Below are 20680 nucleotides of genomic sequence, written 5' to 3'. Positions count from 1 at the left end.
CTTACAGACAAATGTATAGAAAATTTTAAAAAGTGGTTCTAGGTCTTCTAGCCCATCTAACGCGCTCAATTTTTTTCAGTAGATTCCTTAGGAGTGAAGCTTTAGTTTACAATTCATATTTTTTTCAGAACCGCCATTCTCATACAAACACTGTAATTTCTCACGCGTTTGCCTACTCGTCAAGATGGCGTCGAAAACCGTGACAAGGTCTATTGTTATTAATACTATTAGTAGTGTCTAAGGGATATATTTGCGAGAAAGTTTCCGCGGTTAGGATATATAAATCGTGAACCGACGCTAGAGTCACTAATACACCGTCTTTACCAAGACGTTTTGGTCTGGCAAGGCATTGTAGATTCTTTCGCGTTTCTGCTGCGCGCCCACACTACAAGAAAGTTTTAGACTTGGCTACCCATGCTTGACTGGCACTTGTTCCACATAGCGGAGCCAATCTGATATTAACTATGGTTCGTCGTGCATGTAGAACCCAATATAACTATATGTTCATCGTGAGAAGTAGTCGTTGTGGCATAAAATGTTATAAACATGCAGACATTTCACTTGTCTGCTGTTATGAATGTTATAGGAATATGGAGGCCAGCCTCGCGCTTTGATATATAGGGCCGGGCGTCAGTTGTCAGTCACAAGTCCCTTATTTTGTTACTTTTTTTCCTGTTTGTTTGTTTCCGTTGTTTTGTGCGATATTTTTTACATTTATATTACATTAAATATACTGATAAACCCCTCATATACGACCGCACTAGTTTTGCAGTAGGATTGAGGCACCCGCGCGACGGCAACGGCAGCTAAAACGTCCTTGAAAATAAATTCGCGCCATTTTATCTCATCGCTATAATTCCACCTCTTTCGATTTGTCAAACGCGTTCGCAGGCGAAGTTTGAGGGGTTCATTCGTATGAAACCGTATGCAAATTCAACGAATTTAAAGATAATTGCCTTTTTGTGTTTACTTCCTCCTTAAAACATGAAATAAGGAATTAATTTCGGGTGTCTTCAGTCTGTAGGTAACTGGGTATGTCTACCCTACGTATCGAAAGGCTTTTCAAGTCGACGTGAAAAGCTATCTGTGCCAAACCTAAATACTGATATTTGACGATCCACTAAGATCGGCGCGGCGCAACTTCGTACCGTTACAGAAACTGCGACGAAATCAGCGTTTCAATGTGTGAACAGAAACCCTATCCTAAATGATATTTTTGCAGCGGCGTTAGAGCTATATGGTATACGCCGTAGCCATCGTGTGGTTGCTTTTATAATTTTAGTTCATTGGTTTCTAAATCCCACGGAGAGTTCAGACTGGTTATTACACAATGTATCTGAACATAGAGTAAAATTAAAGTATACAAATTCCTTAACAAGATACTAAGTTTGCCCAATATCTTAGTCTAATACCCGGAATCAGTTGAGGTCGAATGAGTTCAGGGTGGGCGATACGAAGGATAGCGGAATAACAAGACTAAAAACTTTTCTCTTACTCAAATATGTCACATATGCCAACAAATGATGATGGGGCAATTTTGATGAGGTCCTTTCTCTAATAAACGCTCCGACATCAGCAGCTTGTACTGATTTATTGAAATCCTCCACTGTTACAGCAATTTGATTTTGACTCAGTGTTGGAGGGAGGTTTAAATTCCATTGTTTTGTAGAGAAAGCGATGTGACCAAAAACTGATACGCAAATCAATAATTTTGCTTTCTAATTTCCGGCTCGCCGCCATTTTGAATAATTATAGAGTTCTTTGTGATGTGCCTCTGTTTCATTTAAAATCTTGAGTTTATTCCCTAATTCTTGACAATGTCCGACAATCAATTGCTAACTTTTCCTACATTAACACATTTTCTCTTCCTTTAAAAAAAAATAGAAAAGAAGGGAAAAAAAGAAGAGATAAGGAAAGAAGAAAAGTTTAGATTTTTTTCCTGTCAAGGATCGTTACGTCGACGTCAACTTGATGTTTCCACTTTAGACCATTTATTACGTATTTACTTTCGTAAACACACTCAGTCGTTCACCCAAGAGACTTATGATTTATGGTTTTAACCTGATTTTTAATTCTTGGTAAAATCCAAGATGGTGACCATTGTTGGTGACGTCACAGGCCCCTCAGCAGTGCTAGCGCCACCACCCATAAAATATACTTCACCTTGTAGAGAAGATCAAAGGCTTTCCACTGAAGGTAAAATCGTTTCGAAATACTGCAACATATCAAAAAGTCTATAGGGCGAGGGTTCCATCCACCCCTTCCCCTTGTACAACGGTGGGGGTATGAATTTGCTTGTACGTCGAGTTGAGCGGATTGGACGATGTATAGAATGTCGTTGTTACAGATGCAATCTTTGGCCGACCACTCTACACATCTGCGAGCAACCTGCAACTTTCCCACCCCCGGCCTTAAAATAACAGATTACGCGCGCGCCAAGCTGAAAAATCACGCCTTTTTCGGTACATTTTCGTATCAGTGTCTTCATTATGTAAGAGATAAAGCCCGAGAACGGAGGTATCAAGCCATATACATCCCGAGTGCCGTAGGCCCGAGGGATGTATATGGATTAATACCGATGTTCGAGGGGTTTATCTTACTTATTTCATGATATTATTCATGAGGTATAGGTTACATAAAGGTCGTCTTTCACAGGGCAATAATTGGCCACTTGTTTTTGACATCTGTTTGTTTGTCGTTTTTTGATCCGACCACGGACAATGACGTATTTCATTGTAAGTATTGTAAAGGTTTTCACACAGCATCGAGAAAGGGCGTTTCACGGGTCATTCAATTTGTTCAAACCACTTGTTCTCACTTAGGTGAGAAACGGAGAACAATAGCGCATTGTTTGTTTGCTAAGCCGACAACAATCAAATTTCAAACCTTTTGTGTTTTTTTATTTTTGTCTTGGTATTTTTTGGGGGGCCAGTACACTTGTGAGAGCGGCAATGGATAGTGACGACGAAATTTTCCTAACGCAAAATACTTTCTCTCAGGAGCCTTTTTCCCCTGAGTTGAATTTGGAAGAGTTAGTGGGGGACTTTAGAGAAGTAAGCGAACGAGATAGTGTTGAAGTCCAAAAGAAAGAAAATCCTGGGCGTAATATCGTTGTTGTTTGTGATAACGAAGTCGAGAAGAGAAGAGAACCCAGAATACCGGCAAACACGAAAGTTAATACTTCATGGGCGGTACGTTGCTGGGAGGAATGGGCCGTCGAACGCAATGTAAAAGTTAAAAAGAATAGCAGCAAAGAGAAACACTACGAAGTCAATCCTGATATTAAGAAAGTCGCTAATGAGCAGCTTGACTACTGGCTTGGGAAGTTTGTTTTGGAAATTCGGAAGAAGAAAGAACCTGGAAGCGTGTAAGTGACGACGAAATTTTCCAAAGACTTAAAATTTTCTTAGAGTGAACACATAGCCTGCATGATATATGGGATACTACTGTATTTTCTATAGTTGCAGAATAAATTTCTATATTTGTGTTAAAGGGAAAATTTTCTCAGAATGTTTGGCGGGGTCAAAGGACATGTATGATTTGCTTTAATTGCTCATTATAAATGGAAGGGATTTATTTGTATATTGCCCAGGGCAGCAGGGCAATATACAGATCATACCGGGTATTTATATAGATATTGCCCTTGCATTTATTGCGTTCGACGTTAGGAGAACGCTTCGTAATCTTTGGGGATCCTGTGGTCGATGGGATACCTGTGCATGCCAGGCGTGAAGATTCGAGATTTTTGGTTACTTGGACGGGCGATGTTCAAAATCTGCGCCATTTTGAATAATTATTAAGCGCGCGCACGAATTTTAAGCCTAATAGCCGGCCAAAGAAATTGCGGGCTCACCTGGTGGACATGCGCACACAACTATTTTTATGCGCAAGCAACTATACCTCGTGCGAGTGCGCACGCAACTATACCTCGTGCGAGTGCAAGCTGCTCGTGCGTCCGTGTCGCCTCCGTGGATATCTTTGGATTATTCGGTAAGTTCATTTATTTTTCTCAAACTTCATGCGATGTTTCTTAAAAAGTTCATCGCTTCAACTTGTCAAAGCCTTACCAGGAAACTTTTTAGTACTCCAAGAGCATGTAGAAAGCCCGATGTCGGCGTTGTCCGAACTACAACAAACCGAAGACCTTCGCTGCTCTCCTGCTTTGAATTGATGTCCTCGAATTTGCCGAACAACAAAGCAAATCAACCGATAACTCTGACACAAAGTTGTCTCAAAGCAAATCTACCAAGCCATTGTGCTTTGACCCATAGCGGTCACAAATACAAACCAAACAAACCGAGTCATTGTACTCGGTGGCCATTGCGCCAAATGACCCGTTGTGGTCACAAAGCAAATAAACCGAGTCATTCTGCTCGATGACCATTGCGCCAAATGAAAAGTGACAAAAGTCAAATGGTTACCGGGCTGATAAGTGGTGATTGTAGTTCACAAGATCATGATAAGGCTTTGACAAGTTATTCTTCTGAGAAAATTGAAAATCATAGTGTAACTATTTCTGAAAATGTTGAAGTTCGTAAGAAAAGAGTGAATTGTCAGAGGAAAAGGGACAGGGAACCATCTCGCGTTCCTGTTAAAATAATTCTAAAGGCACTAAGTAATACGAAGTCTAGGAATAGAATCAAGTCTTTTGTAAGACAACATCTTCCAGACAGTTCTTTTATCACTAATTTATGTAGAAATTACAACACCTGGAAATTCTGGTATACCAATGATCATTATTATAGTAAATTTGTTTTTTACATGAACATACAGAAAAGAAAATTTACAACAACAGATAACTATTCTACATGTAACTGTAGACAAACACATATCCGTGTGGCAGATTTAATGAATTCTGGTGGAAAAAGCTTTCCTCAAACTCATAATGATAATTCAAAATTAAATGGAGGTATGTCTCCTGAGAATGCTGTTAGTCATGATTTACCATGGGATTGTTTAACTGAAAGGCTTCGTCTCATAGGACTTATACCACATGATGTAGGTGGATTTGGAGATTGTTTCTTTAAATCAGTTTCGCACCAACTGTATAGGACTGCTGACTTGCATCTTGAAATTCGTATGGCTGGAATTGGCCATTTACAGAGTTACCCAGAATTGTATATTGAAAGCATTTCTAATGATCACTGGAATAACTATATTCAACAAATATCAAAACAAGGCACATGGTGTGATAACATCATAATGCAAGCTGTGGCCAATGCATACAACTGTGTCATTCATATCACACAGTCTAATATAAATTCACCTGAAAGTACAATCTTAACTCCTGTTGCTGATCAGGATGGACGAAAGACAATATTTATTGGATATATTAACGAGTTGCATTATGTTTCAACATTGACTGACAAAAACAGTAGATATAAAAACAAACTCACATGCATAAAGAGAAAATTATCAGAAACCAATGAAAACAGACATGGTAGACTTCTTAAGCACAGAAATTACATGAAAAGAGTCAAATATACAGAAACAGCTAATGAAAGGGCAAGCAGACTTGAAGATAAGAGAGGCACTTATAGAAAAACAATGTCTGAAGAAACTGCTGAAAAGCGAAAAGAGAGACTTAAAAATAAGAGAGACACTTATAGAAAAAGAGTGTCTGAAGAAACTGTTGAAAAGCAAAAAGAGAGACTAAAAAGTTACAAAGACTCTTATAGAAAAAGAACGTCTGAAGAAACTGTTGAAAAGCGAAAAGAGAGACTTGCAAATAGGAGAGCCAGTTATAAAAGGTCTCAAACAATTTCTGCAGGACAAAAAGAGAGCTCTGCTGGTCCAGTTCACGAACAAAAACATGCACAAAATAACATGAACGATTTTCATAAGTCCAATCAGTATTCAGTTTGCCAATGCACTGTCTGTTTTGAAGCATGGCCATTGAAATCCAGTCCAAGGAAGGTTGATCACTACCAGTGTCAGAGGTGCATACGAGATAAACAACAACCGAAAAAGTTTTCTAAGGAAAATGACATGGTGCCATCATTAGTACCTTTACAACTGCAGGGGTTAACCCAAGTAGAAGAAATGCTTATTGCACGTGCACTTCCTGTTATGCGAGTTTACATAAAACCTGGTGGACAAAGGGGCTATTCAGGCCACTGTATCAATTTGCCTCAGGATATAGCTGAACTAGCACATTCTCTGCCTAGATACCCAAAAGATCTATCTGTTATTGTTGTTAAGATGAAAGGTAAAGAGAACAGTTTTAAAGATGTGACAGTGCGAAGGCAAAATGTAGCTGATGCACTACAATGGCTTGTTAATAATAACTCACACTACAAGGACATAACCATCAATCAAAATTCTTTAAATTCTTTACCAGAACATGGTGTTCCACATGGTCTTCTCTCGGTTGAAACAGAGAATATAGATTTGGATGCCACATGTGAACCTGACTTAGGTCCTCAAAATGAAGATGACATTGTTTATAATGAGGGTACTGAAATGAGTAGTTTTCTGCCTATTCCAGAGTGTCAGCAGCAAGAAATAGAAGCTGTGCGCCAACAATTGTCTAATGATTCTAATCACTTGCCCTGGCCAACAGTTGGCAGTGAACCATTAAACGAGTATGTAACTCCCTTTTTAGCAACAATGGCTTTCCCAACATTATTTCCAGATGGTAAGGGTGATCCTACTAACCCATCATTACACCGAGATATACCACTCGGAGAAAGAGTAAAGCACCTTTTAAAGTTTGGAGAAAACAAGAATGACAAATGGGTATATCGCTTTGCTACTCACCCCAGATTTGGTTACTGGGCATTGAATATGATACAAAGAAAACGTATTCTGCAACAGACAGGCATGTTCCTAAAACAAAACCCAGGAGAAGCTCATTTGACTGCTGAAGAGCTGCGGCAAATGGCAACTAGCAATAACACAAGTATGTTTATATCTAAGATATCACGCTATCTTAGTAACATTACTGGTTCTAATGCTTATTGGCACAAAGCTAAAGAAGATTTAAAAGCAATAATAGCCCATGCTGGAGCTCCAACATTCTTTTTCACATTCTCCTCTGCTGATATGCATTGGCCTGAACTTCATGCAATTTTTGGCAACTCAGTCAGTAATAATTCAACTGACAACAAACGGCAGAATGTGATTAACAATCCTCATATTACAGACTGGTTCTTTACACAGCGTTTAGAAAGTTTTATTAAATACTGGTTATACAATTCACTAGATGCTGAGTGGCACTGGTACAGATTTGAATATCAAGCTAGAGGTAGTATACATTGTCATGGTGTAACAAAGCTGAAAAATGATCCAGGTTTATGTAAACTCTCAGAAACAGCTCTAAAAGGCTATTTGGCTGAAATGTCCACTAATACAGCTGAGCAAGTCAATATACTAGAACTCAATCAACAGATAGTGGATGGGAAAAAGGCTTCCCAGGTAGTTTGTCAGTATGTAGATTGGTTATTGTCTACATATAATCCAGATCCACCAGATAATGGCACATGGGTGAAGCCCTCTATTCATCCTTGTCAAAAGCGTCACAAGGACCTTGTAAGTTTACAAGACTCTGAACAAGATTATGTTGATTTGTTGAATACTGTACAAAGGCACACTCGCTGTAGTACAAACTATTGTCTTAGAAAGAAACAAAACGAAACAGAACTGAAATGTAGATTTAAGTTTCCATTTGAACCTTGTGTTAATACAAAACTAGAGTTTGAGCCCATTCATACAAAAGATCGAAGCACTCAATACAAAGCAAAGATCATAACAAAGAGGAATGATAGCAGACTCAATAATCACCAACGACTTCAGCTTCAAGGCTGGAGGGCAAACTGTGATATTCAAGTGATCATTGATTATCATGCATGTGTTGAATACCTTGCAAAATATGCTTCAAAAGGTGAACCAAAGTCACCTGTAATGAAACTTGCATTTAATTCTATTGTCCGTAATTGCAACAACAATAGCAACCCTACAAAATTGATAAAAAAAGTGATAATGAAGTCACTTGGCCAACGTGACTTCTCTGCACAAGAGACTATGCATCATCTCATGTCACTGAAACTTGTCAGCTCATCATTTAATGTGGTACCTATTAGTCTAAATGGTTCACGTAGAATCAAAACTATAACAAATGATGGAGATACTGTAACCAATGACTCATTGCTTGATACTTACGCTAAAAGGGAAAAATATATTCAAACCATCCCAGATATAATGGCTCTTAATTTCATTCATTTTGCAACAAAATACAAACTTGACAACAACAAACTAACAGTTCAGCCTCATAACATGATTCCCAGAGTTTTTCCAGTATTTTCTTCCAATTCAAAAGGTCCAAATTTTGGACTTTATTGCAAATATCAGTTACTTAAGCACAAACCTTGGCATACTACACAAGACAATGCCTGGGATTGTCAGGAAGGCACTGATGAAATATACATCACAAAATGGAAGGAATTTCTACAAACACCATATGCTGAAGAGCATGTTCCTGACTGGTATGAAAAACTACAAAGTGTACAGAATAACACAGAAGAGGAACCAAATATAGAGCACTCTTCAGAAGAGCTTCCACAGCGTGAAGAGTGGATGGATTTAGCAGATCTCATACCTGGGTATTTTGTTAACCAAGATAATATAACACAACAAACCTCTCAGCCTGATTATGACTGGCAAAATGACAAGATTAAGTATGCAAATCACTTAATACAGGAAATGCCATCCTGGATAAAAACTAAGAAAGATACTTTGGATTCTACCTTTGGTTTGCAACAACAAAATATTGATGTTAATACATTCAGTGACATGCAAAGACATGCCTACAATATGGTGAAAGCACATTCTGAACAAGCCTGCCCTAAAGATCCATTGCTTCTTATTATACTTGGAGTTGCCGGTACAGGGAAAAGTTACCTCATTAATGCCATCCGAAACCTGCTCCAACACTCTTGTGCAGTGACTGCCACAACTGGCAAAGCTTCATTTAACATAAACGAATGTACAATCCATTCACTATTAAAATTGCCTGTTGGCCCAAGACATAACAAAGAATTAACAGGACAAGGGCTTGTCACATTACAAACCAAGCTGAAAGATATCAGTTATATCCTAATTGATGAATACTCTATGCTAGGACAAACATTGTTTGGCTGGATTGATAGACGCTGCCGACAAGCAACAGGCAAAAATGACGAAGTATTTGGTGGTAAATCCATGATATTAGTTGGTGACCCAGCTCAATTGCCTCCAGTGGCAGATAAGCCATTATATCATTCGAGACCCTCCAGTTCTACAGGTGAACAAGGCTATTTAGCTTATCACATGTTTGGCAATGTTGTAAAACTGTCAGTAAACCAGAGGGTTCAAGGCTTAAATCAACAGCAAGCTCAGTTTAGAGATTTACTCATACGCCTTCGCACAGGAGATTCTAATGAGCAAGATTGGAAACTTCTTTTGGCAAGACAGCCTTCCATAGCATTGAACGTGAATGAGTTTCAAGATGCCACTAGGCTCTATTTCAGCAATGAAGAAGTTGCTAATTATAACTTTGAACAGTTATCAGAACTTCATCAGCCAATAGCCTGCATCACTGCACGTCACTCTAGTGATATAGCTAAGAAAGCAAGTTCGGATGACATGTCAGGTTTACAACCGACCATTTTCCTTGCAAAAGGTGCACATGTAATGCTTACCATGAACCTATGGATAGATGTTGGACTTTGTAACGGTGCAACTGGAACGGTTGAAGATTTCATTTATGCAAACAACCAGCAACCACCAGACTTGCCTGTCGCTGTCATAGTAAAATTTAATGAGTATAGAGGTCCATCTATCAGTGATAGCATTCCACGATGTGTGCCTATATGCCCAATAACAATAACCTCACAGACACTAGATGGTTTACATGAGAGACAACAGTTGCCTCTCAAACTTGCTTGGGCAATCACAATACACAAGAGCCAAGGGTTAACACTGCCAAAAGCATGGATTGACATTGGTCAGACTGAAACTACTGCAGGCATTTCATATGTAGCTATAAGCAGAGTGAAAACACTTTCATCTTGTATTATTGAACCAATGACTTTTGAAAGACTTAAGAGTCTTAAGAAATCCACTAATTTAAAATATAGACTTGAAGAAGAAAGCAGGCTATATAATCTAGCAAATATAAATTGATCCCAAGTTGAGTGATGCGAACAAAGTCACTCACAACAGTACAGCACCCAAAATTGATTAATTAGAATAAATTGATTATACGGCCTTCAACACATGCATACATAAATGATTTTTTTTATGGTTATAAATAGTTCACTTTCCAACTACATTTAAAGCAAAGTTCCATGTAATGTTTCAGAGTGTTGTATTAACTAGGGTTTAAAGGTATTTTAAACACCCTCCTAAAACATCTGTATACATCCTTATTTTTTTTTTTTTTCAACAGACAAGACAGAGATCTAATATGGCTTCAGGTATGTATCTCCCGGTCATACTTAAATATTATGGTTATACGTTCCTTTCTTCTATTAAACTAATGCTTCTTGTTTTAAAATCATTTTATAACCTTACCTGCTCTATATGCTCTCATTAATAAAACATATTATTTTGAACATCTAGGTATTAGATGTACACTGTTTCCTATCACTTTTGTCACCCTTTAATGTTCTCATGTAGTTATATGATACAATTTATTTTTCCCACACCTCTTGCATGTTGGTGGCGAACTTTGGCCAAAATATCACTGTTATTTGTACTAAAAATAATCTTAATTACAGTAATTAATGAGTGGTGAACTGCTCCTGTTTTGCTAAATTTTAACACTTCCCCTTCTATTAAGCCCTTCCTTTCTATTTAGCCCCCCCCCCCCCCCCCCCCCAATGCGCCTTAAAACAATAAGCCCCCTGTGGGCTTAATAGAGGATTTACAGTACATGAAACAAGGAGACTAATATTTACACATATGTTTTTTTCAAATAACACAAGCTACCTTATGCAGTAATCCCATCCATGCCAAATTTATTACATTAATCTAAATATCTTTTTACCTCCTCCTACAGAAAAACAAGACATAACTTGCTTTGTGCATAATGTCTCACCAGTAAAAAAATCTGGACCAACAAGCTACTTTAACTGCCACCTTCAGACAGAGAAAGATCTCATTGGCAGTGTATGCTTTGCAACTGAAAAGAAGGAAACTCTTGATGCAATGGCCGCACAAAGATCACCGGTTAAAATTTCAAATTTTAACATCAGCAATAAGTATGGACGAAGTGATGTAGTAATAAACAGGAACACAACCATCACTTCAACAACAGCTGATTTTCCATACAAAGCACAAGATGATGTCACATCAATTGCATCCTTGTCAAAAGTAGCACCACAACAGCTAGTGTCAATAAAAGGAAAGATATCACATCTAAGTGCGACCAAAACTATAGTCATCCAAGATTCTCCTGTCAAAAAACAGGAAGGCTATATAGTTGATCCATCTGGTTACATAAAAGTTATTTTCTGGGGTGAGCATGTTGACAGCGTCACACCACAGTCCACCTATTTCTTCAACAACTTGAGAATGAAAGTATCTCAGAATCAAAGATACTTGAACACACCAAAACAAGATAATTTATACACCATCAAGGACGCTGAACCCTTCAAACAAACATTACCTGAAGTCAGTGACATCTCAACAACAACAGAAACCATTGGAGAAATACTAGGAATAAGCAGTGTCACCAAATACAACTGTTGTTGTTCATGTTCAAAAAAAGTTACAATCAAGGGAAAAATTGCAGTCTGCGATAACTGCAAAGTAACACAAAAGGCAACCAGCTGCAGTGTAAAGTGGACACTCAAGATCCATATCCAAAACTCCAAACAACCACTGCAGAAGCTTCAGCTACAGGTTTATCAAGAAGCAGTGCCAAAGTTGTTTTCAATTTGTCACTTAATTGCAAATGAAACAACAGAGGAGGAAATCACAGAGGCTGTCTTAAACCTAGACACAGTTAAAGTATGCTTTGACACGCAAACGCGAAAACTTGTGGACATTGAAAAAATTGCCATTTAACATGTTTTGTTGCATTTTCCTTTGTAACAAACCAATCTCTAGTAACTATTTAAGTTACTAATAATTCATGCTATGAGATACAAACACTAAAACTTTTAGATATCGCAAAAACTTTTATAGCACTTAATTTTTGAATTTCATATTAAACTTTCTTGAAACTATTCCATTTACTATTATTCATGTTACTGTTAGAAAAATTAGTCTCGCTCATTTAGTATCTAAACTACATTGTAAATGAGTAGACTCTCATGTTTTAATTATTGCATTTTACCTTGTGACTAATCGAGTTAGTATCATCCAGGGCCCAGTTGTTCAAAAGACGATTACTGCTAACCCACGATTAAAGCTTAATCAAAGATTTAATCTCTTTTGTTTAAAAAGATTTCAAAAGCTAATTATAAGCTGCACATGAAGTCAAATCGAAAAATAAAACTAAAGAGCAAGAATCCTTAAGAAAATCTCTTTTGGTTATTAATTTAACTGGAATAAAAATTGACACTAACCCTGGGTTTGCTTAATCGCGCTTTGAACAACCCGGCCCTGGTTACTGTTAAGATAAGAAAAATAGTTAAACAATGCTATGACACACAAACACGAAATATTTAGACATGGAAAAAAATCTAAGTTTCATAGCATTTTGAACTTCATCACAGCTTCATGTTCCAGTTCTTGTTATAAAATTTAGTCTATCTCTTTCAGTTTTTCAAGATACTGAGTAGATTGACATGTTTTTTTACATTTTCTCTTGCAACTAACCAATCCCATGCAACTATTCAAGTTACTATTCATGTTACTATTAAAATTTTTTTGTTAAACTATGGTATGACATGCAAACACCAGAACTTTTAAACATTGCAAAAAGTTTCATAGCATTACCAACTTCATAACTTTCTTGAAACTATTCAATTTACTATTATTCATGTTACCGTTACAAAAATTAGTCTCACTCATTTAGTATCTGAACTACATTGTAAATGAGTAGATTGACATGTTTTAATTATTGCATTTTACCTTGTGACTAATCGAGTTAGTATCATCCAGGTTACTGTTAAGTTAAGAAAAATTGTTAAACAATGCTATGACACACAGACACGAAACGTTTAGACATGGAAAAATCTAATTTTCATAGCATTTTGAACTTCATCATAGCCTCATGTTGTTGTTATAAAATCTACTCTATCATTTTCAGTTTTTCAAGATACTGAGTAGACTAACATGTTTTGTTACATTTTCCCTTGCAACTAACCAATCCCTTGTAACTATTCAAGTTACTATCATTCATGTTACTGTTACAAAAGTTAGTCTCCCACAATCAGTATCTAAACTACATTGTAACTAAGTAGATAAACATCTTTGGTTACATATTTGGGTTTCACTATTAAAGTTGCTATTGTTCATGTTGCTCTTTAAATACTTCGTCTTTCTCATTTAATCTCTCAACTAATTTCCTCCTCTGTTTTTGTATGATTTTAGCTAAATTCATTGAACTTCGAACGCACTTATTAATCTTTGATTACTACTAGTAATTAGCAATGTATTCAATTCATCAGCCCCGCTCTTCCCTGCTACATTATCAAAGCCCTCCCCGGACTTTCAGTTAGTTAAATATTCATGAAGTATGTAAGTTAGATAAAGGATGTTGAATAACAAAAGAAAATGTGTGATTCATGAAATAAGAGTACATAAACATCAGTGGCATCAGTATCAGTTGTGAAAACTGCACAGCAGCAACAAAGCAGGGAAACTTTAGCTTGTGGACCATTAACAGCTGCAAGAGTAAAACAGAATTCGGCTGCGACCTCGATGGCTCCCCTAGTGTAAATGGGAGCGAAAACAATTTTAGAAAATACCGATTAAATACCAACAACTCCGATCCGCCCATCGCTTTTCGTCATCTTCTGTCTCTACAACTCAGCATTGGCTTGGATCTGTCTACAGCTTGTTAACCTTAGGTTTAAAAACGGCAAATGGCTAAAAAGCTTTGCAGGCTTTTCCTACAAACACTGGAATAGCTGACATTAAACATATTGAACCTGTAAATCAGTGCAATACACTAGGTAGCCTGCTTACAGGCTCTGTACTGCCGCAATTTGTAATAGTCATCGCAGTTTATAATACCTATCGCAATTTGTAATAAACCGTGTCGCACTTTTTCGCAATCGAAGCCCTCCCCTGACTTTTACCACACCTACAGCGACACCCACATTGGTCTCCTTCTAGCCGGTGACAGGAGGTTATGGGCTCCTGCCGATGAGCAAAGACTCTGTTGCTTGCTCGCAGGCTAATTTCCTTCAGGTGTGTTATTGTGTGTTATTATCTCGCAAACCCATATTTCTTGCGCGCTTGCTATGCAGGCCAAAACAAATGAAAAATCCAATACATTTACCGTGAAATTACCGTTACCCAAACAGATTACTAGGGGCCCTTTGAGGATGGATGCCCAGGTACTTGGCTCCATTGTGGTATATATTTATATGAGTGATTTGGCTTTTTGTGTACCAGAGACTTTTTATGCGAAGTTTCCGGTTTCGGTCAAGTCTGTTTTTAAAATAGTGACCCGTGCTTTGCCACTGAGGCCGACCGACACCGAACCATCCCGCCACAAGTAAGCTGCGTGACAGGCGCCGCATTTGCTTGTTTTTTAGGGCAAAGGGAGAATTACGAGTGAGCGCGTGCGAAGAGAGAGTAACAAAGTAACTGGGGCTACGCCGCGGCGACAAAAAACCTCAGACACCCAGGGTAGGTTTTTCAGTTTTCATTTCCTGTTTTTCATTGAATTAGAATCTTTTGTCCCTTTCTAATTCCTCTGATCTGATTGGATGCTAATGTCCTATAATATGGTAGCGTTGTATACCTTAAACTTCCGCTTATAAAACCCTAGGCCTATACAACTTCGTAAGGGAGGGGCTTTAAGAGGGCTTTAAATGGGGAAAAATGGGGAGCTGACATATCCGCACTAAAAAAGAGCGTTTCCAAATAAGACACATAGCAGCGCTCATCAAAAGACTTTTTGATTCACTCGATTTTTAAGCTTCAAAACGTCGTAAATAATATAGAATAGAATTTGTTTCAGTACAAGCTAGGCCGGGGGTCGGGGAGGCTATAGCCGGACCAGATCTTCAGATGAAATCTTCAGATAAGGATCGGGGGCGCCTGTCATCCAGACCCTGAGATAAGGGGGGGCCCGGTCTCAAAAACTTTTTTTTCGGCCCTTCGGGTCTCAATTTGGTCTACGAATAAAGCGGGGGCCCGGGTTCCTTCCCTGAATCCGCCACGGGGATGTTTTTTTTTTGCTTACAGGTAGATAGGACTATTACTATACTGGGGGATTTATAAGCTCCGGGGGAGGGGCGTTCTAAGCGGAAGCTAAGGTTACGGTAGTCGACTTTCGTTTTCAGATGTCGTTCCCGAAGTATAACCTAGAAAGTTGAGAGATTTCCAGTTCTGTTATTACCTGTTCTAATCACTGTGTCCTTGAAAGTAGCAGGAGTTTCAGGAATTGAGGTAATTTTATGATATATTTTTGTATGATGGCCAGTTTGCCGAATGCTATTTTATGAGATGTAGGCTTGGGATGTAGGCACTGTGATTTTATCTCGCTCTACTAATTCCTTTCGGTTAATTGTCTACTATCGGGTGAGTTCAATCGAGTTCCCTTTCCAAAAACACGCAAAAAAATCAAGGGACATCTTATAATGTGGAACTGGAAAGCCCTTTATTTCATATGACCGCCGTAAAATGGGTTTAGGTTTGTTAAGCTGAGGTTGTTCGCTTACTCAACCAACCGTGGAATCTAATTTTAACCATTGAAGATGGACTTTCTGCCTGCTCCGACAATTCGCTGATTTTCAGCAAACACTTGTTTTTTTCTTTCTTCACGAGTTATTATATGCTGCCTTCCGCAGTCCTTTACCTTATTTCTTAACTTTCAAGAAAAAGTATTATGATCGCATCTCCATTGTGATGCCCGCAATAATAGAATTCATTGTAGGTTCTTGGGTCATCAGATATTTGCAAAGTATTAAAAAAACTACTAGTACTAGTAAAAAAATCTTTAGCAAAAAACTTTAACAGTGAAAGTTACAGAAACAAATTTATTAAATTACGTAATATACTAATTAATGGAGAAACGGGCAAAAAAGAAATGACTTTTTTGCGAGAAAATGCATTTATTAGTATTTAAATAATGTATAATAATGAAAGGAAAAGGCATTTTAGACAGAAAAGGAACTGACAAAACGGTTCGAAAGCAGGAGAGAAAGAAAGCTACTTTCTACTGTTCTTTTGTCTCACTTGACAGGAGATACTTAGAGGAAGTTTCAATTGGTAATTTGTTTTTCCTGTGTGATTGTGAAACCCCGGTTTTGGCCGCACGAACCCTTTACTTCCTCCTAAATTTATAATATTTTTCCTCTCTATCTTTCGTGTGGTGCAACCCTATACAAGATAATTTAATTATTGTAACTACTAAGCTCGTTTAGTTCTTAGTTTTTGCTATTCTGAGTAGTTTTTTGCCTGATCTCTTTTAATTTAAGCTGTTCTTGTAAGTTTTAAGTTGGCAAAATAAATGACGTCTCCCGCGTTCGTTTGGCGACCTGGGCCGCTTCAAATAATGGCACGACATCGCGCTACTTAACGTGGCACGCAAAGTGTTGTGCAGAGTGGTTTTGGAGAGGATTAAAATGAGACTGGATGTATAATGATATCCAAAATTTAGTATAGGCAATAGCCGTACTCCAAAAACACCATGCCACTGATAATAGACACGAAGTTATCATAAATTATCTAATTCTTATTATTCATAACTTAATATTTAAGTAACTTGTATTAGCTACTCCCGGCCTTTCCCGCTCTTCTTGGTTGTCTCACAAGGGTCCATTCTAGAACCAGTGTTATTTATGCTTAGTTAAGGACCTCTGTTAGTCCGTAAACACTAGTTGACACTGAAGATGATGTGGACTGTGGAAGTACAAATTTAAATCAAGATATGATCGTCGCAGTAGTACTTGCAATTTAAGCTATTGCAAATTAACCCGAAAAAAATTTCGGGACTTCAACGGGACTCGAACCCATGGCCTCTGCGTTAGCGCTGCGGTTATAATTTGCAATTACTTAAGTTGCAATTACCACAGCGAAGCTCATATGTTTATTTAAATTAGTAGTGATTTCCGCAGCTCACATCATCTTCGTGTTTATTCTTTTCACGGGTTAAAATGAACGCAACAAATTGGCCTACTTTCAATGTATCGGTCTTCATAGCTCAAATGGTAGAGCACTGTAGCGCACTGCAGCGCTTAAACGAAGAGGCCATGGGTTCGAATCCCGTTGAAGTCCCAATTTTTTTTTCTGGTGAATTTGCAATTACCACTGCGACAATCATATCTGTATTTAAATTTGTATTTCCGCAGTTCATATCATCATCTTCGTGTTTCATTCCTTACACGGGTTAAGATGAACTCGACAAATTGGCCTGCACCCAATGTACGGGTCTTCGTAGCTCAATCGATAGAGCAATGCAGCGCCAACGCAGAGGCCATGGGTTCGGATCCCCTTGAAGTCCTGCAATGTTTTTCGGGTTAATTTGCAATTACTTAAATTGCAGTTACGATCATTCATTTAAACTAGTTAACACTTTCAAACGGCAGGGCTATCAGCTTTTATAGACGACACCTAAACCCTCCTGGCATTTCAGAAAAAAAGAGAAAATGGATGCAGCTGCTTCACCAAATCAGGCTCTTAAACTTCTGAATTGCTAACATTGATCCGGGATTCAAGGAAATGGTTTCCAGATTAAGAGAAAAATTTTTGTTAACTAACGTTATTCTTTATTTTAACAGCAAAAACTACGCTGGGATGGCTCTGCAGCCTTACCGGGAAGAAGATTTAAATTTTTTCAAATTCGCGTCTCTTGTGTTGAATGAATTTCCAAACGCCCTGAGACAGACATTTAAAGCCATGTGGGACAACACCTATGGACATCGCGCTGGCTTCCAGCTCTGGGATGATTCCACTGCCGTGAGAAATTTGTTTTCCGCTACAGAAGGTGGCAGAACCAAAGTTCCTGTCCATCAGTCATATCACGAATGGGATTGCACTGCGTTGTTCCAGGCCACCATCTACTCGCGAGTCTTCGCCTTACATTACGGAACGCTAAGTGAAGTGTATGTTAAGCCTCGTGGACTATCACATGGCCATTTTCATCCGTCCGTAGTGAGCACAACTGGAAACAATGCGGAAACCTGTGCATTAGCGATTGATCAGTTACGCCTTCTGAGGAATTCCGTTTGCCACTCAACAAGTTCTGAGATGACAAAAGTAACCTTTGACCAGTACGTGAAACACGCCAAAGACGCATTCCAAGCGCTGGGTGTCTCGACGGCTCTAATTGATGCTGTTGGTAGTTTATTAGAGTCAGACTTTCCCACAAGTAAAGTCCGTAAACTTGAGCAGGCTATCAATGAAGAGAAGAAATCGTACATAAAATTTCTTGAGGGTGTGAATCCAGACATTGCAGAGTTGAAGAAGAAAGTGGAAAGCGATATTGCTAGCAAAGAAGACGTCGCCATGTTGGCACGAAAAATAGATGAACTCAAAGCTATGCAAGACGTCAGTGATAACAAAGAAGACATTAGTATGTCGGCGCGGAAAGAAGGTGAGTTAAAAGGCTAGTGGAAAAAATGCGCAACTCCTTTAACAAAGCTTATAGAGCTAATCTGCCAGTTGAAAATGTAACTGAAATCCTAAGCAAAATATTTTCACCACCTCCAAAACTGTAAGTATGATTGTATTGGACTTGAAAGAAATACCGGCACCTCTCATCGGCTCTTGCCAAGTCAGGAGAGTAACTTACAGATTTCACTAGATATAAAGTGCAGCGAGGGTCTTAATCGTGGCCGGAGAAATAGCTCGTGAGTCATTTGTTTGAGATTCCCAGCGGTAGCTTTTGTCCGCTGCTTATTATTACTTTGCACACCGAGTTACCGGCTATATCTGCGCTATACATAGTCAATTTGAATTCGCTATAATTTCAGCCTCAGTAAGGTTAATTACTTCTTTTTATGCATCAATAACATTGTTGCTATACTGGCAGTTCCATAAAAGATGAAAAATCCCAAAACAGAAATGAAGGGTATGTAACCCCAACTCAGCACCAGAAAGCCCCGACACTCCAGGGGCCAATTTACCTTCCTCCAATTCCACCCATGATCATCACATAGCTACTTTTTCCTGTACACTCGTATCGAATGACTCAACTAAAAAATATGCTCTCATTAGCCAAACCAAATATCTGATATTCAGTTGCCTTTTTCTCTTTTAAGATATCCCAATATCACTACCCCAATCAAAGTTAAAGGGTGGCAATCGTTTTGCAGAGAACCAATCTTGTGAAGATGAAAAAATTAACAAAATCGGAATTGAAAAACGTAAGAATCACGATTTCCAATCAGCTCTTCAAGCTCACCAGCGTGCCTTGCACATACGTATTAAACTGTTTGGAGAAGAACACCAAAGTACGGCTGACTGTTACAACGAACTGGGGATAACACAGCATAAGATGGGTGATTTCAAAGCAGCTCTGCAGTCAAAACAGCGTGAGCTGGACATACGTATTAAACTGTTTGGAGAAGAACACCAAAGTACTGCTCTCTCTTACTACTCCCTGGGGATGACACAACGTGAACTAGGTGATTTCAAAGCAGCTCTTCAATCTTACCAGCGTGCGCTGGACATACGTATTAAAGTGTTTGGAGAAGAACACCAAAGTGTGGCTAGCTATTACTACGAACTGGGGATAACACAGCATAAGATGGGTGATTTCAAAGCAGCTCTGCAGTCAAAACAGCGTGAGCTGGACATACGTATTAAACTGTTTGGAGAAGAACACCAAAGTACTGCTCTCTCTTACTACTCCCTGGGGATGACACAACGTGAACTAGGTGATTTCAAAGCAGCTCTTCAATCTTACCAGCGTGCGCTGGACATACGTATTAAAGTGTTTGGAGAAGAACACCAAAGTGTGGCTAGCTATTACTACGAACTGGGGATAACACAGCATAAGATGGGTGATTTCAAAGCAGCTCTGCAGTCAAAACAGCGTGAGCTGGACATACGTATTAAACTGTTTGGAGAAGAACACCAAAGTACTGCTCTCTCTTACTACTCCCTGGGGATGACACAACGTGAACTAGGTGATTTCAAAGCAGCTCTTCAATCTTACCAGCGTGCGCTGGACATACGTATTAAAGTGTTTGGAGAAGAACACCAAAGTGTGGCTAGCTATTACTACGAACTGGGGATAACACAGCATAAGATGGGTGATTTCAAAGCAGCTCTGCAGTCAAAACAGCGTGAGCTGGACATACGTATTAAACTGTTTGGAGAAGAACACCAAAGCACTGCTCTCTCTTACTACTCCCTGGGGATAACACAGCGTGAACTAGGTGATTTAAAAGCAGCATTTCAATCTTAGGGACGGACCATTAGAAACGTTATAGGGCGGGAGGGAGGGGAATTTTCGAGCCGCAGGAATTTTTTTTCGTTATCAAATTCCTTGTATGAATTTATTTTAGGCCATAGTATGAATATTTTTTAGGGTTAATGCGTGAAAGAATGTTTTTTCATTCAAGTTTCC

General features: G+C 38.6%; 2 protein-coding genes and 1 pseudogene across 2 annotated transcripts; all 3 read left to right on the top strand.

Annotated features, from left to right (window-relative positions):
• The first annotated feature begins 3655 nt into the window (after positions 1-3655).
• LOC140942809 (uncharacterized) lies at positions 3656-12277 on the top strand. The gene is made up of 3 exons (XM_073391814.1): positions 3656-3990; positions 10427-10454; positions 11039-12277. Exons 1-3 carry the CDS (start codon positions 3883-3885, stop codon positions 12046-12048), a joined length of 1146 nt encoding a protein of 381 aa, XP_073247915.1. The 5' UTR covers positions 3656-3882; the 3' UTR covers positions 12049-12277.
• LOC140942807 (uncharacterized) lies at positions 5972-10454 on the top strand. The gene has a single exon (XM_073391812.1). It carries the CDS (start codon positions 5989-5991, stop codon positions 10159-10161), a length of 4173 nt encoding a protein of 1390 aa, XP_073247913.1. The 5' UTR covers positions 5972-5988; the 3' UTR covers positions 10162-10454.
• A 3146-nt stretch (positions 12278-15423) lies between the features above and the next one.
• LOC140943480 (uncharacterized) overlaps positions 15424-20680 on the top strand; it is a 38281-nt pseudogene continuing 33024 nt past the window's right edge.

This window comes from Porites lutea, chromosome 7 (assembly GCF_958299795.1).
Source record: "Porites lutea chromosome 7, jaPorLute2.1, whole genome shotgun sequence".
NCBI lineage: Eukaryota > Metazoa > Cnidaria > Anthozoa > Scleractinia > Poritidae > Porites > Porites lutea.
Note: the sequence above shows the minus strand (reverse complement) of the source record. Positions and strands in the feature narration are given on the sequence as shown.